Below are 22,213 nucleotides of genomic sequence, written 5' to 3' on the forward strand. Positions count from 1 at the left end.
ATTAAAGGGGAGGAGGTGAATACTTATGCAAGCAATTATTTAGTGTTTTATATTTGTAGTTAGATCACTTTGTAGAGATCTGTTTTCATTTTGACACGAAAGACCCTTTTACTGTTGATCACTGTCAAAAGAGCCAAATTAAATCCACTGTGATTCAATGTTGTTAAATAATAAAACACAAAAACTTCTGAGGGGAAGGGGTGAATACTTTTTATAGGCACTGCATAGACAATGAATAGAAAATCCACCTCAGATATAACATTTCATATTTGGCTTCAGGCTCAGATTAATAATATCCTTTGTGTCCAGTTTTGTTTCCTAATCTATTTCTGGTTTGGATGTAGCGTTTTACACCTGAATTCACCAATTGAAAGAAATGGGTCCCCTTATTATCTTGAAACTTCAATAAAATTACACCATAACTCTCTTAAGATTCTGGGGAAATCTCTTCAATACCTTGAAGTTCAGTTATCATCATGGTGAAGTTATGCTCTATTCTTCCACAAGTATGTATCCAGAACTACATGCAGTCCAGCTGTGCTCTATCCAGACTTGACCTGTTATGGCAGAGCTCTTGGCCAGTAAATTCTCATCCACCAGAGGGGAGAAAAAACAGTTATAACTTAAAATCTGATGTATCTTTTTCCCCTTGCCCTCCCCTACCTTTCTTTTTTTCTTTTCCAGGGCTGCCTTGTCTCTTCTTGCCCCCATATGTTGCCCCTAACCCACAGCCTTTAGCTGCCCTTATATCCCTCCCAAGCCCAAGTGCATCGGTCTCATCTGCAATCACCTTTCACCTCAACAAATGCTTGCCTTTCAGCTGATCTCTCCCTTGGAATTCCTCATCCTCAACCTTGGTTTCCACTTTCACTCAGTCTTGCCTGCCCTCACCTTCGCACTTACATCATCTTCCCACCTCCCTCATCCTTTGTGTCCTCCCAATTTTTTAGTCTTGTAAGTTAACTACTTTCTTACAACTTATACCTCTTGAGCATCTTTAATGTTTTGGTGCATGTTAGCAGGCATCCCTTTAGCTCCAAGTTCCTTTTCCCTTTCAGAATCCATCCTAAATGACCACCTATCAAACTTAGGTGTGTTGTTAATCCACATCCCATAAATCACATTTTCTTCTCTTGTTCAAAGGGAAATTTATTTTTAGAGTACATACATGTCACCATATACAATCCTGAGATTCTTTTATCCAGTGGGCATTCTTAGCAAATCTATAGAACAGTAACTGTAAACAGGATCAATGAACAAAAAACTGAAAATGCAAATATAAATAAATAACAATAAATAACAAGAGCATGAAATAACAGGATAAAGAGTCCTTAAATGAGACCATAGGTTGTGGGAACACCAGAAATGGAATGAGTGCAGTTACCCCCTTTTGTTCAAGAGCCTGATGGTTGAGGCTGGTGGTGCAAGTGCTAAGGCACTTGTACCTTCTGCCTGATGGTAGCAGCAAGGAACGGGCATGGCCTGTGTGGTGAGGATCTTTGATGATGGATGCTGTGTTTCTATAGTAACATTTCATGTGGATGTGCTCGATGATTGGGAGGGCTTTATCTGCGACGTACTTGGCCAAATCCACTACCTTTTGTAGGGTTTTTCACTCAAAGACATTGGTGTTCCCATACCAGGCCATAAGGCCATAATGCAGACAATCAGTACACTTTCCACCACACATCCATAGAAGTTTGTCAATGTTTTTGTTATGCCGAATATCTACAGACTCCTAAGGCAGTAGAGGCACTGTTGTGCTTTCTTTGCAATTTCACTTATATGATATGTTCAGGACAGGTTCTCTGAGGTAGTGACACCCAGGAATTTAAAGTTACTGACCCTCTCCACCTCTGATCCTTCGATGATTACTGGCAAATGGACCTCTGGTTTCCCTCTCCTGAAGTCTACAATCAGTTCCTTGGTCTTATTGACATTGAGTGAGAGGTTGTTGTTTTTACCCCACTTAGCCAAGTTTTCAATCTCCCTCTTGTATGTTTATTAGTCATCACCTTTGTATCGGTCCACAACAGTGCGAGGGTATGGCATTCCTTTTAAAAATCCTTTGTAGAAACCAGCAATTTGTTACTGTTTACAGTTACTGTTTTCTTTTGCATTTTGTTGTTTTAGTTCTGATGAGACACCACCCTTAATAAAATATCAGTACGTTTAGACATTCAATATTTTGTTTTAGTTGCTGATGGGTAGCATATGTCATTGGCAAGGTAATTTTTTTATTGCCCTCAGGAGATTGTGGTGATCTGTTGCAGTCATAATTGTGAATGTGCTTTCATGCTGCAGTTAGTTTGAAAGGTTGAGGATTTTTGATTTCAGCTGATTGAAGGAAATTAGTTACATTTTCACGATGCAGAACCTAATGTGAACTAGCAGGTGGTGTGCTCCTTCCCTGATGGCTGCTGTGCTTTTTGCGATTATGGGGGTTTGGGACATGCATATGGATTCAGAGAGCCCATGTCAAGTTACTGTAGCGTAGTTTGCAAATTACACACAATCAGTACATGCTGTACTGATTTTGGGGGAAGTAATGCTTAGAATAGATGGATAAAGTACCAATTAAATGGGGTTACTCAGTCCTTGATAGTGCTGTTGAAGCTCTACTTATTTGAGCATGTTAACTATTTTGTCAGAGTTCTGATTTCCCTCTTGACAGTGGGTAAAAGCCTGAGAATTCAGAAGGTGAGTTATTTGTTAAGGTAAACCAGCCTCTGACCGACTCACGTAACTACAGGCTTTGCTTGTCCAGGTGACTTATTTAACATGCCTGCCGTTTCTCGTTTTTCATAATACCTCAGCTGTTTTCAAGAAGCCATCATTAGTTCTGACTTCCTTGTTTCATTTTTGGGTAATTATAACATTGCCCTTAATATTCTTTGCTAGTTTGTTTACATTATCTATGTGCCTCTAGTTTCTTACATCACTTTTGCAGCTCCTCCTATATATATTGTATATATACGATATTATATTGTCATACATCAATCATCAAATCATCAATTGTCTAAATTGATGACAATATTTTGACAATGATCAAAACTTCATTCAAAACTTTCATTATAAACAATCATCATAATTTTTTACTTTTTAGGTTTGTAGTTTTTTTAGTTCTGTCCCTTATCTATAGTTAAACAGCTTTTGTCTCTTTCTTAGATAAACTGTTTCTTACAGTTAATTCCCTGTGGGCTTGCAGCCACTGGCATTCTTTCATTTCTTATTACTAACTGACTTCCCAGTTTTCTCTATACAGTTTTTGTTTTTTGCTTGTCTTCAGTTTTGCCTGATCCAAGTCTAGCATCATAGTAGTTCAGTGTTTTTCCCCTTTCATGTGTTATGCTGACTTCAGTTATGTTACCATCCCTGGTTAGTTGAATTAATAATTAGATATCCCTTTGTGTTGTTAGACTGGCTAACCTTCCCCAACTTTATTGTATAATAATTAATACTGCATCCTTGAGCATATTGACCTATGCACAGTTTCTCTATCCTTCGCCCAAGAGCCATTTATTCTTACATCATGGCCCTGTAGGAAGCCCATTTTAATTTTTGTACAAGAAACTAAGAATATACCCTAACATATTCTGAGTATGTTTAGGGTGAAGATGGATGGATTTTTCAGAAATTATGGTATCTTAGATCAGTGAAGGAAAGTGGCCATTTTTTTTATTGAATGGCACAGTGGGTATGAAAGTATATTTCTGTTTGTGTAGAACCATTGGAATGTGTGAGGAATTGTGCTGGACCAATTTAAATACCTTCATGTTTGAGATTAAGTTCGGCTGTAAACTATATTAAACTATGTTTGACCTTAGTTGTTTGAAAAACATGTTTTGGCCTAATTTCTGCAGCTATCTTTAACTTGTCGAAAAGCAAAAAAAAAACCAAGTGCTGGAAATTTGAACTAAAAACAAAAAATGCTGGAAGTACTGACCTGCTGAATATTTGTAACTGTTTCTATTTTCATTTAACTTATCTGAATGTGTTGTATTATGTCGAATTGCAATTTAAAACAATAGTTGAAGCCAATTAGCTGTCAGTTATTTTCCAGCTGGTTAAAGCCAGTCATACAAATTTCCAAATAAATCATGCCGCGATGTTGCTTGTTTCATTTTGCAAATGTTTTACTGTTGTGACAGGGAGGGAAAGTAGTTGGAGAGGGAAAATGGGAAAAGATTAATTGATTTATCATTAAATTTCAGATTTTACTCAGTCATAGCAGTTACTGCAAATCATTAGTCTTTAGCCAACTGTGTATTACAACAGTCACACTTAGATTTTGTATTTATCAATATAATTTCAAGTAAATGTGAAAAAATTAATTTTATCTATAGTCCTACAGCAAGTGACTTTGTTTCTCCTAACCACACCACCACCCTAGCAGCCCCCCGCCCCGCCAACCCCACAAATGCACTCGTGTGTGTGCATGCACATACAAAATAATTGAAGCTGCAGTACCATGCTGTATTACATTTAGGACCATTCTTTCCTCAACCAAAAGAAATGGGTCAGGGAGCCGGCTCTCACTAGGGTGATTTGCCCAATTATTTTTCTCTCCCTTCTCCGTAAAGGTGGGATTATGGTCTGAGCAATAGACCTTGTAATCCCATTCAGTTTACGAGTACTCTATGCTACAGAGAGCTAATTTTTGACTGGGTCCTCCTATTGTCTCCCTTTTTGTATCAGATAAATATTGATAAATATTTAATACCTTCATTAGAAAGCAGCATTTTTAAGTTTGAACTCAATATTCTGGCGAGCCGAGAGGGAGAAGCTAATGAGAAACTTGTCTCCATAGCAGATGCATCTGATGGCTTAGGGTAAGAGCTAAGAGGTTGAGAGAGGATCCAAGGAAGAGCTTTTTCACTCACAGGGTGTTGGAAAGTGGAATGCATTGGCTGAGTGGGTGATGGAGGCAAGTATTCTCACATTTAGAAAGTATCAAGACAATGGCTGTGGACCAAGTTGGCCTTTGGCATGGACATGGGTGGCGGGGGAGGGGTGGGCTGTGTTGGGGTAGGGCAGTGAGTGATGAGAGTTCAAGTGTTGTATGACTATAACTACATATTAAGCATTCTTGCAATTTTGCAATTTATTTGGATATGACATTATTATTCTTGATCTCATAAAATATTGCATGCAAACTTTTTTTCTTAATCAGACTGCTTGCTTTCGAGAAGAGCGGGATGTGTTAGTAAATGGAGACAGCCAGTGGATTACCACATTGCACTATGCTTTCCAGGATGAAAATTATTTGGTAAGTTAAAATCTGGAGTTTTAGTTTTATTTTGTTTAAATTTATATATTTTAAAAAATGTTCATTCCTGTTTAACTGTTCTGTACAGTGCATTGATTCCTGACTATGGAAATGGCATTTGTCTTCCAAATTCCCATGTCATTATTATTCTTAAAATCATTACAGAGAAAGTGCAGCATTGATTAGATTGACTTCCTACTGGTCTTTCTCTTTATATTGGTGAAGCTGTGTGTCTATCCATCTACCTGATACTTCTCTTGCTTGATCAGCCCTAGATAATAGAACTGATAGTTGAACCATTCATTTGAGAATAACAGCAGTGAAGAAATAAACACCTTCAAATATTTCTCTGTATTTGGTTTTTGAAGGTTTTGTCAATTATTTCTGAATATTGTACAAAACATTGGTGAGATTGTACTTAGAATGTTGTAAACAGTCTGGTTGTCACGCTGTAACAGCAATAGAGAAGAGTACGGAAGAGATTCACCAGAAATGGAGTGGAGTGCTGTTATTGCAAAGATAGACTGAATTAGGGTGGTTGTAATAAGGATACCGTGATTCTGCAATTGGATGTAGATGGATTGAGTGAGTGGACAAAAGAAGGGTAAATAGAATTTAATGTGTGAGCTCATGCACATCAGTTAAAGGAATCAGAAGGCTGATTATTACCTATAGGGAGAGAGACTGCATGAGTAAAGTACAGAGGGACCAAGGAGCTTTCAAGCATGAATCAAAAAGCTAGCAGGCAGATCAAACAAGGAGAAACAAATGCATTTTGGCTTCATTCCAAAGGGGTTGGAGGTTAAAAAATGTAGACTTTGAGGTGTGCAGGGTGTTGATTAAACTTCACCTGGAATACTGTGTACAGTTTTGGTATCCTTATCTTTTTTTTAAAAAAGAGTACTGTAACATTGGAAGTAGGACGTAAGAAATTCACCAGCCTAATTCCTGAGATGAGAGGGTTATACAACCATGAAAAACAAACTAGTTAGGGTCGATGGAACGTAGAAGAATGAGGGTGATGTCACTTAGATATACAGTGACATGCAAAAGTTTGGGCACCCCGGTCCAAATTTCTGTTACTGTGAATAGCTGAGTGAGTAAAAGATGACCTGATTACCAAAATGCATAAAGTTAAAGATGACACATTTCTTTAATATTTTAAGCAAGATTATTTTTTTATTTCCTCCTTTTACAGTTTCAAAATAACAAAAAAGGAAAAGGGCCCGAAGCAAAAGTTTGGGCACCCTGCATGGTCAGTACTTAGTAGCACCCCCTTTGGCAAGTATCACACCTTGTAAACGCTTTCTGTAGCCAGCTAAAGGCTCATTAATACTTCTGCGTAGTAGCCTATGCCATAGCCTACGCAAGTGGCCTATGCAGTTGTGAGCATTTATACCTGTGTGTTGGTGTGTCTGCGTCGCTCTGCAATTCACCGTCAAAACTTTAGTTGGCGGTGGTGTTTCTATGCCACTGTGTTGAGTTTCTTCGTGTTGAAACTTAACACGAAGAAACTCAAACTACAAACAATGGCGACTGAAACTGAGGGAGGGTGAATTTTCTGTGCTTGTCTGGCCATTAAGAGACATGGACGAGGAAATGCATTTCAAATATTTTTGGATGTCGGCAGGTAGATTTGACGATTTGGTTCATCGTCTCCAACCATTTATTTCGCATCAGTGTATGCACAGTATACTCAGAAACTGGCAATCTCCATTCGAGTTTTAGCTTCAGGTGGAAGTCAACACAGGGTCCTCCATAATTTCGGAGGACTGTAAAGCTTTATGGAAAGCATTGCAGCCAGAGTTCCTTCCCTGCTCTTCGGTCGACCAATGGGAAGCTATTGCAGCGTAGGAGGAAATGCGATGCTACCAAGCGGACCAATCACAGTTGTTGCGGTCTGTGTTGCCACAACGCATAGTTGCATTTTTGGGGAGTGCGCGTCAGGCTACGACGTAAGGTACGCGGCTATGCCATACTGACGGCATAGATTTGACGCAGAAGTATAAATTGGCCATAAGAGTCTTTCAATTCTTGTTTGGGGGATTTTCGCCCAATCTTCCTTGCAAAAGGCTTCTAGTTCTGTGAGATTCTTGGGCTGTCTTGCATGCACTGCTCTTTTGAGGTCTATCCATAGATTTTCGATGATGTTTAGGTCAGGAGGCTGTGAGGGCCATGGCCAAACCTTCAGCTTGCGCCTCTTGAGGTAGTCCATTGTGGATTTTGAGGTGTGTTTAGGATCACTATCCTGTTGTAGAGGCCATCCTCTTTTCATCTTCGGCTTTTTAACAGATGGTGCTTCCAGAATTTGCTGGTATTTAATTGAATTCATTCTTCCCTCTACCAGTAAAATGTTCCACGTGTCACTGGCTGCAACACAAGCCCAAAGCATGATCGATTAACAGTTGGAGAGGTGTTCTTTTCGTGAAATTCTACATCCTTTTTTCTCCAAACATACCTTTGCTCATTGTGGCCAAAAAGTTCTTTTTTATCTTCATCAGTCCACAGGACTTGTTTCCAAAATGCATCAGGCTTGTTTAGATGTTCCTGGCAACCTTCTGACGCTGAATTTTGTGGTGAGGATGCAGGGAAGGTTTTCTTCTGATGACTCTTCCATGAAGGTCATATTTGTGCAGATGTCACTGCACAGTAGAACAGTGCACCACCACTCCAGAGTCTGCTAAATCTTCCTGAAGGTCTTTTGCAGTCAAACAAGGGTTTTGATTTGCCTTTCTTGCAATCCTGTGAGCAGTTCTCTCAAAAAGTTTTCTTGGTTTTCCAGACCTCTTCTTGACCTCCACTGGGATGAAGTAAAGAGCTGGGAAGTTGGTGAAAGCGATGCAGGGCTGGAGAAGGGGGAATCTGATAGGAGAGGACAGAAGGCCATGGTAGAAAGAAATAGGGGAAGGAGCACCAAAGGGAAGTGGTGGGCAAGCAAGGAGATAAGGTGAGAGATAATAATAGGGACTGGACATCTATGGTCAAAAAAAGATGCTTGGGACCAGGGAACTTGAAATCATTGAAAAGATCAAGAGCGTGTGAAGTGCCATGGATGTAGGTAGGAAGGGACTGAACCGAGGACGGGGGGGGGGGGGGGTGTGGTAAAACAGAGTCAGATATGAGTTCAGCGGGGCAGGAATAAGCTGAAACAATGGGTCTACCTGGACTGCCAGGTTTTGGATCTTGGGTGGGAGGTAGAAATGGAAAGTGCAGGGTGAGGGAACTATTGGTGGCAGTGGATGGGAGATCCCCGGATCTAATAAGGTCAGTGATGGGTGTGGGAGACAATGGCCTGGTGCTCCTTAGTGGGATCCTGTTCGAGCAGTAAATAAGAGGTGTCTGATAGTTGTCCTTGGGCCTTAGCAAGATAGAGGTCAGTCCCCTTTCTCGATCTCTCTCTTTCTATCTCTGGAGACAGCCTGTCCACTGATTTCTATTACAAACCCTCTGACTCTCACAGCTACCTGGACTATACCTCTTCCCACCCTGTTACTTGTAAAAATGCGATCCCTTCTCTTAATTCTTCTATAACCACTGCATCTGCTCTCAGGGTGAGGCTTTTCATTCCAGAACGAAGGAGATGTCCTCCTTCAAAGAAAGTGGCTTCCTTTCCTTCCCCCATCAACGTTGCCCTCAACTGCATCTCTTCCTTTTTGTACACGTCTGCCCTCACCTCATCCTCCCACCACCCCACCAAGGATAGGGTTCCTCCTCTTGTCCTCAGCTACTACCCCACCAGCCTCTGTGTTGGTAGCACATAATTCTCTGTAACTTCTGCCATCTCCAACAGGATACCACCACCAAGCACATTGCCACCCCCCCGACCACACATCCTGCGTTTTGCGAGGTTTGCTCCCTATGTGACTCCCTGGTCCAGGCACCCCTCCCCACTGATCTCCCTCCTGGCACTTATCCTTGCATGCAGAAGTGCTACACCTGCCCCTACATCTCCTCCCTCACTACCATTCATGGCCCCAAACAGTCCTTCCAGGTGAGCCTACACTTCACCTGTGCCTGTTGGGATCATTTACTGTATCTGGTGTTCCTGTTGTGGCCTCCTGTATACCATTGAGACCTGATGTTGATTGGGAGATCACTTCGCTGAGCACCTACTAGTAAAAACATTTTTGCCAGAAAAAGTGGGTCTCCCACTGGCCACCCATTTTAATTCCACTTCCCATTCCCATTCCATGTCCATCCATGGTGCCCTTTACTGTCCCAATGAGGCCACACTCAGGTTGGAGGAGCAACATTTTATATTCCGTCTGGGTAGCTTCCAACCTGATGGCATGAATGTTGATATCTCAAACTTCAGGTAATGCCCCCCCCATTCCTAATTCCCTTTTCCCCTTCTCATCTTATTTCCTTGCCTGCCCTTCATCTCCCTTTGGTGTTTCTCCCCCTTTTTCTTTCTTCCATGGCCTTCTGTCTTCTCTTAGATTTCCCCTTCTCCTGCCCTTGTATCTCTTTCACCAACCAACTTCCCAGCTCTTTACTTCCCCGCTCTTTACTTCCCCTTCCCTCCTCTCAGTTTCACCTATCATCTTGTGTTTCTCCCCCCACCACCCCCCCAACCTAACTCTGACTCCTCATCTTTTTTACTTCAGTCCTGGTGAAGAGTCTGACTGAAAAGTCGACTGTATTCTTTTCTGTAGATGCTGCCTGGTCTGCTGCATTCTTCCTGCATTTTGTGTGTGTTTGGATTTCCAGCATTTGCAGATTTTCTGTTGTTTGTGAAGGTAGATGTTGGGATGTTTTTTCACTAGTGGGAAAGTTTCGCACAAGGGGATATTGACTGTAAGATAATGGAGCTGGATGTTTAAAACCGGTGTCTGTAGAAATTTCTTCTCACAATGGGTGGTGAGTCTCTGAAATTCTGTGCCCCAGTGGGTAGTGGAAGCTGGATCATTAGGGGTATTTAAAGTAGAGCTGGATAAATATTTGAGAGATTAAGGAATAGACCGGTGTGGAGAAATAGCACAGAAGAGTTGAGGCCTCATACATCAACCATGATCATACTAAATGTTGGGGAGCCTTGAAGGACCTGATGGCCCATGCTTCCTATTTCTTCATGTTTTTATGTTCTCTCTGAAACATTGGAGGCTAAGCAGTGACCTTATAGACATTAATAAAATTATGAGAGGCATAGATGTGACAAGAGTATTTTTCCAGGGGCTTGAGATCTAGAACTAGCAAGTACAGAGAAGAGAAATTTAAAGGGCAGCTGAAGGCTGTTTTCCAATAGAGGGCAATGAATATTTGGAAGGAGTGGCCAGTTAATGAAGGCAGTTGCATTTGCGATCTTTAAGTCATTTGGACAAATAGGAAAGGCATAGAGGAATATAGGTATCGTGGTCTTCATTGATAAGATGGGCTGAAAGTGTGCTTTTCTGTGTTGTATGTTTCTGTTATTCTGTGATTTATGATTCTGCTGGTTTAAAGAGGCGTATTTTGTTTCAGATAGATGCATTGCATATAAGGTAAACGAGATATTTACAGAGAATAAGCAAGTGGTGTATGCTGTGAGTGAGAAGCATAGAAAGGCTGGTAGCAGTATTGATAGGCCATGTATTTAAAGTTTGTGGAATCCTTCATAAGTGCCTGGTGAAAGTGAGTCAATACTGCGAATTTTGATAACCCACTAACAGAAATAAAGGAATTGAGATGGGTTGCACCATTGTCAAGTTATCAATAGCACAGAATTCAATGAGAGAATAGTAGGTAGTATTGTGGACTTGCAAGATGCAGAGAGTAGCATGTGATGGTTTCTTCTGCTAAAATTCCCAATTGTAAATAGGAGTTCTGATTGTGAGCCTGTCCAAGATTCTTGCCTTTAATTAAACTGACCAATAATATTATTTCTATTCACAGAATAGCTAGATCAGTATAATTAGAATATAATGCAGCACCTTGTGTAATTTACAAACATGAATTTCTGTTGCCTTTATCCTTTTTAAGAATGACTTTGTAAAGATTTGTTCAGTACCCAGGTCTCTGGGGAATACAGCTAAAGCCACACTCACAACACCATAGAAAGGTCATCTAGAGAAGGATGGTGTATTGTTGAAGCAAGTAAGGTGTTTCTGTGCTGTAGACCCAAAGCAGTCACTGTACAACTCCTAATGCCACTTGGAAGTGAATGCAGATTTAAGTGGGTCATGCTGATTAAAACATAGTTTGAAGTTGTGATGGTTTAGACTCCTGGGACAATGGCATTGGTTCTGGGAAAGTGGGATCTGTATAAATATATGTATTACATCCTAGTAGAGATTAGTTCAATGTTATTGTGGGAGATTAGAAGCCTGTGACCAGTTGTGTGTTACAGGGATCCGTGCTGGGTCCCTTGTGTTTGTCATATGTATTAAGAATTTGGAAAAGTGTGTTTGTGGTATGTTTAGTAAATATCTGGATGACACCAAAAGTGGTGGTATGAATGACAATGTTTCTGTAGATCCTTTTGTAACCTTAGACAATGAATAGAATTGTCTAAGCTCACAATTGGATTTAGCTTTGTGGAACAGAGAGACCTAGGATTATGAGTGCATGGTTACTTGAAAATGATAACGTAAGAAGACGGTGGTGAAGGTGAAGTAGGTTTGGCATGTATGCCTTTTCAGTGTCGAACAATTGAGTACAAGAGTTGGGATGTCATGTTATAGTTGTACACAACATTGGAGAGATCACATGGAGTATTATGTACAATTCTGGTCACCCTGCTGTAGGAAAGCTATGATTATGCTCTAGAGGACGCTGAAAAGATTCACAAGCATTTTGCCAAAACTAAAAGACTTGAGTTAAAAGTAGAGCCCAGATAGGCTGGGACTGTTTTCCTCCAAACGAAGAAGGCTACGGGATGACTTTATAGATGTTTCTAAAGTCATGAGAGACATGGAAAAGGTGGATGGTCATCTTCTTGGGGCAGAAGGTAAAGGTTTAAAGTAAGGGGAAAAGATTTAAAGAAGATGCGAATGGGAAGTTTTTTCCAAAATGGAATTCTAGTTTTGTCATTCTTCTGATTTTTTTATTTTTTCTGAATTATCAGATTACAACAAACGTGGCAAGTGAAAGGGAAATTTGCATTTGTGGGCACCTTTCATAACTATGTAGAATATCACAAAACACTTCACAGCCATTGAAGTATGTTCATTGTTATAATGAAGGAAATTATATAATAAATGTATTCATATAAGGTCCAGCAGGGCTAAAGAGGGCCATGAAAAGTCCATGACAAGTTGGATTAAGAGAAGTCGGACACATTTTATATATACATTGAAAACAAGTGATAATTAGGGAGAGAGTATGTCCACTCAAGGACAAAGAAGTCATTTTATGCCTGGAACTGAAAGAAATGGGTGAGATATTGAATGAGTACTTTGCATCTATAATTGGAGATCAGAGAGGAGTGCGTTGATATTCTATGATATGCTGATATCAAAAAAGAAGCAGTATGGGGTCTCTTGAAGAGGAATAAGGTGTATAATTTCCCAGGGCCTCATTTGGGATTATCAGAATTAGGTCATGGGCAACTCTTTGGGCTGAGTGAGGAGAACAAGGAGAGAAAGTTCTGAGTAATGTTGATTAAAACTTAGAAAAAATCTGATATCAGAGAGGGAAGTGAAGGCCACTGATTGTACAGGCTAGGCTGTGTTCACTCGAGGTTTGACGTTTGGGAGCAGAGTTGATTGAAATCCTGGGAATGTGGATTTGATGTTACAGTCAGATCAGCCATGATCCTATTGAAGGGATAAGCAGAGAAAGCACAGCAACTCCTCTACTTACTTTGAAGTTTGCAATGATTCGGCATGACATCTCAAACTTTGACAAACTTCTGTAGATACGTGGTAGACAATACAGTGACTGGTTGTATCGTGGCGTGGCATGGTAACACCAATGTCCTTAAACAGAAAATCCTCAAAAAGTAGTGAGTGCAGCCCAGAACATCACTGGTAAAGCGCTCCCCACCATTCAGCACATCTAGGCAAAGCACTGTCGCAGGAAAGCAGCATCCGCCATCAGGGACCCCCACCACCCAGACCATTCTCTTTTCTTACTGTTGCCATCAAGAAGGTGGTACAGGAGCTTCAGAACTCACACCATCAGGTTCAGGAACAGTTATCACCTCTCAAACCTTCAGCTCTTGAACCACAGGGGATAATTTCACAAACCCCATCACTAAACTGTTTCCACAACCTGTGGACTCACTTTCAAGGACTATTTATTTGAATGTTCTCAATATTTATTTCTTATTGATTAATTAATTTCTCTTTTGCATTTGCACAGTTTGTTGTCTGTTGCATATTGGTTGTTTGTTGACCTTCAAGTGCAGTCTTTTGTTGATTCTATTGTGCTTTGACTTTCTGTGTATGCTCACAAGTAAACAAACCTCAAGGCTGTATATAGTGATATATATATATATATATATATATACTTTGACTTTGAAAGGGTGGAGTAGGGGTGAGATACCAAGTGGTAGGCATTCCTGCCTACTACTCGCTTGTGTATTTAAATGGATTTGTAAAAAAAATGGCTTAGTTGGCAGTAAGCTTGAGGAAAATGTTTGAGTATTTTTGGTGATTGGTATGTTTTTAACAGCAGGGTTTCTTAAGGTTGGTTATTTGGTTCCTTTTTCAGAAATATAAATGAATGATATAGATCTGAGGGGCATGATAATAGGTTTGCAGATGGTACAAAAGTTGTGCATGAGGGAAAAGGCTATATGTGGACCACAAGAAGATATAGTTGGGTAAAAAAAAATCGAAAATTAGAATTTAATCTTAAGCAGAATGAAAAATGCACTTGGAGAAGGGTTGCAAAGCAAGGGATTAAGTATTAAGTGACAGGATAAGATAGTCTGCTGTAGGAATTCAGCAGGTTGAGCAGTATATGTGGAGGAGAAATGAATTATTGACATTTTGGGCCAAGACCTTGTATCAGGACAGTTGAATGGAGAGGGGAGATAGCAAGGATGAAGAGGGAAAAAAAGGAGTGAGACAGAACACTATCAGACTGAGGCAAAATAATTTAAACATAAATCTCATAGAAATGGTATCCAGCTTTATGTAGTTTCTCCAGAGTTTTTGATGGCAGTGTGTTTAGATTTACATTATATTTCCCCAACAGTAGTGTGAAAAATGTGCTATTCTACCAGTGAAAGAGGATAGAGTGTAACTTCAGCTTTTGGTGCTAGTGAGTGAAATTATTATTCCTCATTTGGCTGTGTACAGTTTTAACTTTTTTTAAACCTTTATCTACTTGCACTAAAGATTTTAACTTTGTGAGTGTTGGCAGATGTTGTGCAGGCAAAGGCAGTGAACTCACTGATTTTCGATCTGAGACAGGCCAGGAAATGTATTTTCTACAAGTGCGTCTGGTTTCTATTAAATTTATAAGTTTATTGTGGAACCACAATATTTGAGTGACTGAAAGAAGTGATTTAACTAAAAAGTACACCGTACTTGAATCTAGATTGGAAATAAAAACTAATAATTATACTTAATTTCTTTTACTCTTAAGCTATTTAATTAGGATTATGGAAAGTCGTGTTTGCATAAATGCTCCTTTTAAAAAATATGTGCTGCTCTGCATCATATTTAGAGCACAGGGTGGCTGGTTTTCATAAACACATGCTGAGAATGCACTGGACAGACTTTAGTTGTTCACAAATTCAGCACCATCTAAGTCATTTCAAACATGTCAGAGATCCTTGCATGAAAGTACATATTTATTTAAATTTGTAGAGTCAGTAACTTACAGGTTAATCAGCTCTGATTGGATGGTGATCTTTAGGTTCCTCAGTCTCACTTGTGACAGGAGGTTATTGGCTTATCAGGTATCATGGCTGTTTTCACCACATTGAAGTTCACAGGGCTACAGACCATGGTTTACACCAGGCAAGATTAACTGGCCTTAATCTTGGTACTTGGACAACCTCTATCCTGAATGGTGTGATGCATTTCACACTGATATCTTCTTAATGTTAATAAGAATAGAGGCAACTGGTTTCATATCTACTTCCTGGGTATCAGTTTGTCTGGCAGTCGGATTTCTGAACCTCACGGCATATAAAGCTTAGCGCCTTAACCAGTCTGATTCTAGAGTGAAGCAATGTAAATTTATAGCAGAGCCTCAGTTTCTGTTATTCCAGTTAGGTGAGATTTGAATTTCTGAAGTTCTGATGAAAGTGTAATCTAGTAAAATTCAATACATATAGAAATAAGAAAGTTTCAGATTCCCTCACTATTGTTCTGCTTTTCCTTGACTCTAGTATCTTGTTATGGACTACTATGTGGGTGGAGATCTCTTAACACTACTTAGTAAATTTGAGGACCGATTACCAGAAGACATGGCAAAGTTCTACTTGGCAGAAATGGTGTTGGCCATCGATTCAGTTCATCAGTTACACTATGTGCACAGGTAAGATGAACTAACATAATGGTTTGATAGTTCATGAAATGTATTAGAATCTAAACTTTATTTTTGTCACAATTTCGTGGATTGTCATAATTTTCCTATTTTCTAAACACTTATATTTATAGATTATTTTAAACTGTTGTGTAGTCCTACTCCTAATGGACTTGCTGTAGCATTTGCAAAATTATTAATTTTTTTGTGCATACGAATGAATACCAGCTTTTCAAATGAAAATTAATGAAGAGAACTAAGCTAACTTTTGTCACAATTAATGTCAACAAATACCTTCATGGATTTGAGCTGAACTTCTTTACTAACTCTATAAAGAAAGCTGAGAGCTGATTCAAGTAAATCCCCAGCATTTGTGGGTCAGAACTGATTACAGAGGTGGGGAATTAATTTCATAGACGTTAGGATAAATAGAATGTAGAGGGACAGCTTTATTTCTGTTCCTTGATCTACTGAATCATTATCCAGTTAAAATGACTAGGAGTCATCACAGTTATAGATGTACAATGATGATGGGTTATTCATTAACATTTCCAATTTCAAAGTAAATTTATTATCGAAGTATGTACTATATGTTACCCTATGCTACATTTCCTTGCTGGCATTTATAAGGCGAAAAAGAAATACAGTAGATTTTTTGAAAATTCTGAAACAAAGATTGACATACACCAATGTACAAAGGAAAACAAAAATATGCAAATAAAAATAATACTGAAACATGATTTGTAAAGAGCCCTTGAAAAGTGAGTCTGTAGATAGTAGAATCAATTCGGAGTAGTGGTGAATGAAGTTATCCACATTAGTTCAGGAACCTGTTGACTGTAGGGTAATAATTGTTCCTGAACCTGGTGATGTGGGACATAAGGCTTCTGTACTTCCTACCCGATGGTAGTAGTAAGAAGAGGACATTCCATTTAAAATCAGAACTCCACTGCTCTGTGTCATATTTATAACATATAACTACTGGTCCTGAGAAAAACATGCATAGGAGACATCACTTGTTCACCAGTTCAGCACTATTTAAATCTCTTTAAGCACGTCAGAATTCCTTGTATGGAAAAGGCTTAATTTTTAAACTACTATGCTAACAGTAATCTACAGGTTCCTTTCATAGCAGATGTATGTCACATGCCCCTTCATTTCTGCCCCATAATTCACTGAAGCCCACTGTACCTTAGTTCCCTTTGTGTGCGAATATCTGCCAATCTCTGTCTCAGATATTCTTAGAGACTGAGTCTCCACAGTTCTCTCATGCAGAGAATTTCAAAGAATGGTCACCCGCTTGGTGAAGAAAATTCTAATCTCAGTCTTGAGTGGCCACCCATGATTCTTAACTATGTGCTGCCCAGTTCTAGACAATATTCCTGTATCTACCCTGCCAAACCTCGCAAGAATTTTGTATATTTCAATGAGATTCCCTCCCAGTTCTTATAAACTCTGATGAATATAGGTGCAGTCTTAGCAATCCCTCTCTAGAGGACAATAAAGTCTGCCTCCACAAAGGACACAGCATGTGTTGCTTTGGATTTCCAGCACCTGCAGAATTTCTCATGTTTAAGGTTTGCTGCCTCCCAAATCCTGGAATCCATCTGGTTAATCTTGGTTGTGTTCCATCCACTGTAAATGTATTCTTCCTGAGTTTTGAAATCAGGCCTCTGTTCAGTGTCCTACGTGTGATCTCGTCAGGACCTTCTATAATTCCATTGAAAACTTTGTTTATTCAAATCCTCTTGAAATAAAGGCAGATATTACTGTTTTCCCTTATAATTGCTTGCTTTACCTACATGTCTATTTTCAGTGATTACTTTATAAATGCACGAGGTCTCTCTGATACCAAGGTCCTTTACCACTTAAAATATACTACATTTATACTACATTTTCTAGTTTTGCGCATTAGATTCCATTCTGTCCTTGTCATTGACATAGCCTCTTTTATCTTGTCAAAACCTCTCTGCATCTGCTTGACAAGCTAAATTGTTACCCAGCTTGGTATCGTTATAAAACTCAGATATATGACACAATCCTCCATCCAGATCATTGCTGTAGTTTGTGAACAGCTGTGGCACCAGCTCCGGTTCCTGTGGCAGCTCACCAGTCACAACCTACAGCCTGAAATGAATAATTTTATCTTGCGCATTTTTGTATTAATTAACCAGTCCTTAATTCATGCTAATATACAACTTCCGATGACTCTTAATTTTGTGTAATACTATCTCAAGCTCCCCATTATACATCTAGGTCGTAGAGCCTGCACTCCTTTCCATTCACTGGGACTTGGTTCCTCTGCCCTCTTTCTAGTCACTCTGGCGTTGATGCCCACACTACTTTTTTATCATCAGATTCCAGTTTCTGTAGTCCCTATCCACTCACCTTGCTCCTGGTTCTTGCGCTTCCTTTCAACCTATCTGGTTTATTGGACTATTAAGCTGTTTAACATCTAAATAAAGTGAATTAATATTACATTGATGTAGCTGGGAAAAACATGACAATCTGGCATTACCGAAGTCCCATGTAAATGTGTATTGAGTTTTTGGATTTTAAAAAAAGTAAAAGATTTATCAAGGATGATTTCTGTTTCATAAATCTGTGTTGGTTTTGCCTGATGTTATTTTCTAAGCACCCTGTTATCGTGTCCTCATCAGTAGGTTCTAGCATATGTCCTATCATTGACATCTGGCTAATCCCTATTTACTTTCCTCTTTTCTTAAATAATAGAGCTGTTCTTAATAATTTTTAATCCGTGGGAATATTCAAGAGTGTGGTATTTTGGAATATATACATTTTTGTGAATAACCTTGGGCCCATCTGAGACTGCATGTGAAATATTGTGAACAGCTCTGTTCAATTAAAAATGGATATACTTACAATAGAAGATTTGTACAAGGGATCACATATGTGATAATTACATATCAAGGAAGTGCATTTTTCCAGAGCACGAGAGCAGCAAAAGAGCAAACACTTGTCATTCTGATAGTTGTTGCTGAAGCACATTGAATGTAGCTGCAGTTATTCAAATGTGTGAGCTAAACAGCAGGATGGAAAATTATTACCCTTTCAGGAACACACTAAGACATTTTTCATGTAAGCTGTGACGTTTTCCCATTCTCACTCAGTCCAATTTTTCTGAAGTCATTTAAGAACAACTGCCCTCATAAGTACATACTGTTTCAATAACACAGGCAGATGGGAATAGCAGCCCAGTTGTCTTAGATGAAAAGCCTGTTTACATGCTGCATAACTCTATGACTTTTCATGGGAAAGACAAGGATTTCACAAAATTGTTCCTGATTTTCCTGTTTATTTTGTAATTTCCTCTTGTTATTGAACACTTTTCCAGATACAGGTTTTGCTAGCATCAGGATTAGTTTTGTCTATTATTTGTATTGCCAAGCTGGAGACCAGTGTACATTTTCTTTCTACTTCTATGATTAGGCAGAGAAATCCACATAGCAAGAGAATTTTGGTTCTCTGAAAATACTGGTTAGATGCCTCACTTGCCATATTGTGACTACATCTAATAAAGTTTATTTTAATTTAGGGAAGTGTTTAGTTTTCTGTTCATTGTTCAGGCCAATGGATTGTGGGTAGGATTCAGATGTGAAAGGCAGTTCTGTGTCACAGCTGTGTCAAGTTTCCTGTTAAAGTTCCTTGGCAGCCATCTTTCTTTAGTTTAATAGAAAGTGATAATATAACAAGGACAGCTGGTGAAGTGATATTGCTTTCCTTGTGAAGCTGCACCCACATGCCATATGTATTACACATCCCTTGGAGAGGAATTCTTGTGGATCTTTAGGAAAAGAAGTGAAAGCCAAAACTGGTTTAAATGCAGTCAAGTTATTTAGATTAGTATGTTGCCAGGACACCTAAATCACAGACTGCTTTTAATACTTGATGACAGATGCAGGAATTGACCTGGTCTGGCTCGCGTTTAGATGTCTATACATTAAGGGAAGTGACTATATCAGTTATATAAGATTTTTCTGGGCTATGCATCACTTTTCACAAGCTAATAAAACAATTAAATGTAATTAATTCTGGTGGGACAAAACAACTTTTTTCAAGTGTACTGATTTTCATATCTTAATCCCTGCAGTCAGAAAAAAGTCATGCAGTAAAGTGCGACTGAGGAATTGAATTCTAAGCACAGTGCTGGCAAGTTGCTAAAATAAAATGTGCGTTGTCAAAACTCTGTTTATAAAATCTGCTGTTTTTGCATCAGAATTTCTCTGTATGCCAAAAGTAATACAGGTTTACCCACTAACCGAAGGTAGGGCGTTCCTATGAAACGATTCATAAGCCAGAATATCGTAAAGTGAAGAAGCAATTACCATTTATTAATATGGGAAATAATTTTGAGCGTTCCCAGACCCAAAAAATAACCTACAAAATCATGCCAAATAACACATAAAACCTTAAGTAACAGTAACATATAGTAAAAACAGGAATGATATGATAAATACACAGCCTATATAAAGTAGAAATACTTTTCTGCAGCACTGTCTAGCGCAGCGAAAATCTCACGGCAGCGCTCTCGGCAGAAACACTCTCTCCAGTAACCTTTAAGCTGTGAAGCTGCCAAATCATACCAAATAACACATAAAAATAAACAGCCTATATAAAGTAGAAATAATGTATGTACAGTGTAGTTTCACTTACCGGAATCAGGAAAACTCCAATAAATTGGCAGTTTCCTCACAGTTAAACACTTGCTTATACGAATAACCACCTTCTAAAATTATTTTCTTCAGTTCAGCTGGGAACTTTTTGGCAGCTTTAGTATCAGCCGAAGCACTCTCTCTGATAAACGTTAAACCATTAAGCTGTCCTCTCCTCAGAAACTGATCAAACCACCCATGACTGCCTTTAAATTCTACTTTCGCGACACTTTCATCACCATCGTCCACTGCTTTCTGTTTCAGCTTATTAAAAAGACTGACTGATTTCTCCTTAAGTATAAGAAAACTTAATGGAACACCACATTTTGTACACCCATCAATCCACTCAAACAATAGACTTTCCATTTTATCCATTATTGGATACCGACTAAGAGAGACCACTTTGCTATGAGCAGAACCAACAGTAAAATCGGCAGCTTTCAAAATTCTTTCTCTCTGCATATAAATAGTGCGAATGGTGGACGCAGGCAAGTTCAACGCGCGGACAATGACCTTACTTTGTTCACCACGATTGAAACGCTTAATTATGTCTAGTTTTACACTAAGTGTAACACCCTTACGAGCTCTTTTAGGCTTTTCCGATATCTTAGAACTCATGCACAAAATAAATCGAGATAAAGCACGTGTTTAAGCAATGGCGGCTAGAATGCAGTTCCTTGGGAGGAGCTTGGCTGTTCAGGCGTGCGCTGCCTTTTTTCGTCACAGTGAAAACACCTTCTGTTAGCGAAAACAGGTAACTAATGTAGGTCTTTTGTAACAGCAAGGTGTTGTAAAGCAAGCGTTCAGAAAACGGAGGCCACCTGTAACATTCATGCTAGGCTGCTGTCCGTTGGTTAGTGTGACACTGTGTCTGTGTAAAAAATCTAATCAGTACTAGTTTTTATAGAACTCAAAAGCATATTTATGACACAAAAGGTAAATCAACGAGTTTAAGTTGTCTGCAGGTTTTTGTGGCGTTTTGCACGAACTTAACGGGTACATCAGATTTCATGCTTTTGTATTGCTTCCTTTCAGTACAAGGTTCCATGAGAATGCTCCATTTTCACATTCAATGCACTCATATCCAAACCTAAAAAAAGGAAGACTTGGATTTAGGAAGTGACTTCTACAGCCACAGGCCAGGCTAAAGCCCTTTCCATGCATTGAATTATTTCAGAAATACCTAGAATTGAAAATTCAACAACTAATTTGTATTTGGCAAGGTCAAAGAAATAGTCCTGTTGGAATGATATAATTTATTTACAGCTGTAAGTGTTCACTACCTCGTCAGTGAGAATTCTCTGCTCTCCTTTGAATGAGTGCAATGAGATCCATAGTGTGTCCACCTGAAACAAAAGATGGGGCCTTGGTTTAGTGTATCAGAAAAATAGTATCACTGACAGCCCAACACTCCCTCAGTATTGTCCTTGCATGTTAGTGCTCAAGTGTCCAGCAAATGATTTTGAGATTGGTATACTCTAACTGAGCCATGGCTGATCAATTCATTGCTGATGTGGTACTGTGATGTACACAGATATCCTATCTGTTAATATGGAGGTGCTGGTGCTACTTATTTGAGCTCTGGTTTTTGTCCTTTTGGTTGTCCTCAGGCACTCCTAGGAATGAAGAGAGCACATTGCTACTAATCCTGGATCTTTTTCATCAAACGTCTATCCACTTCAACCCTACTAATTACACTCTGTTTTAAATTGACAATCTCATATAGTTTTCATCCTTAAAGTATTTTTATTTTGTATTTCTCATTACTGACTCCTAACTTAATAAACTACCTCTTCATTGCCAGTCTGTTCTATTCATCCAATCTAGTGGAGAAATTCATATTAATTCACATCTGCCATGACAACTATGT

General features: G+C 39.1%; 1 protein-coding gene across 7 annotated transcripts in view; it reads left to right on the forward strand.

Moving 5' to 3' along the window:
• The window catches only part of LOC134342449 (serine/threonine-protein kinase MRCK alpha-like), a 623,460-nt gene that overhangs the window by 230,699 nt on the left and 370,548 nt on the right, over window positions 1–22,213 (forward strand). For all 7 annotated transcript variants that reach the window (XM_063040586.1, XM_063040588.1, XM_063040587.1 and 4 more), the window contains exons 4-5: window positions 5,174–5,269; window positions 15,534–15,682. In XM_063040586.1, coding sequence (XP_062896656.1) covers window positions 5,174–5,269; window positions 15,534–15,682 — 245 coding nt within the window. The remainder of the gene's footprint in view (window positions 1–5,173; window positions 5,270–15,533; window positions 15,683–22,213) is intronic.

Source organism: Mobula hypostoma, chromosome 2 (assembly GCF_963921235.1).
Source record: "Mobula hypostoma chromosome 2, sMobHyp1.1, whole genome shotgun sequence".
Classification (NCBI taxonomy): domain Eukaryota; kingdom Metazoa; phylum Chordata; class Chondrichthyes; order Myliobatiformes; family Myliobatidae; genus Mobula; species Mobula hypostoma.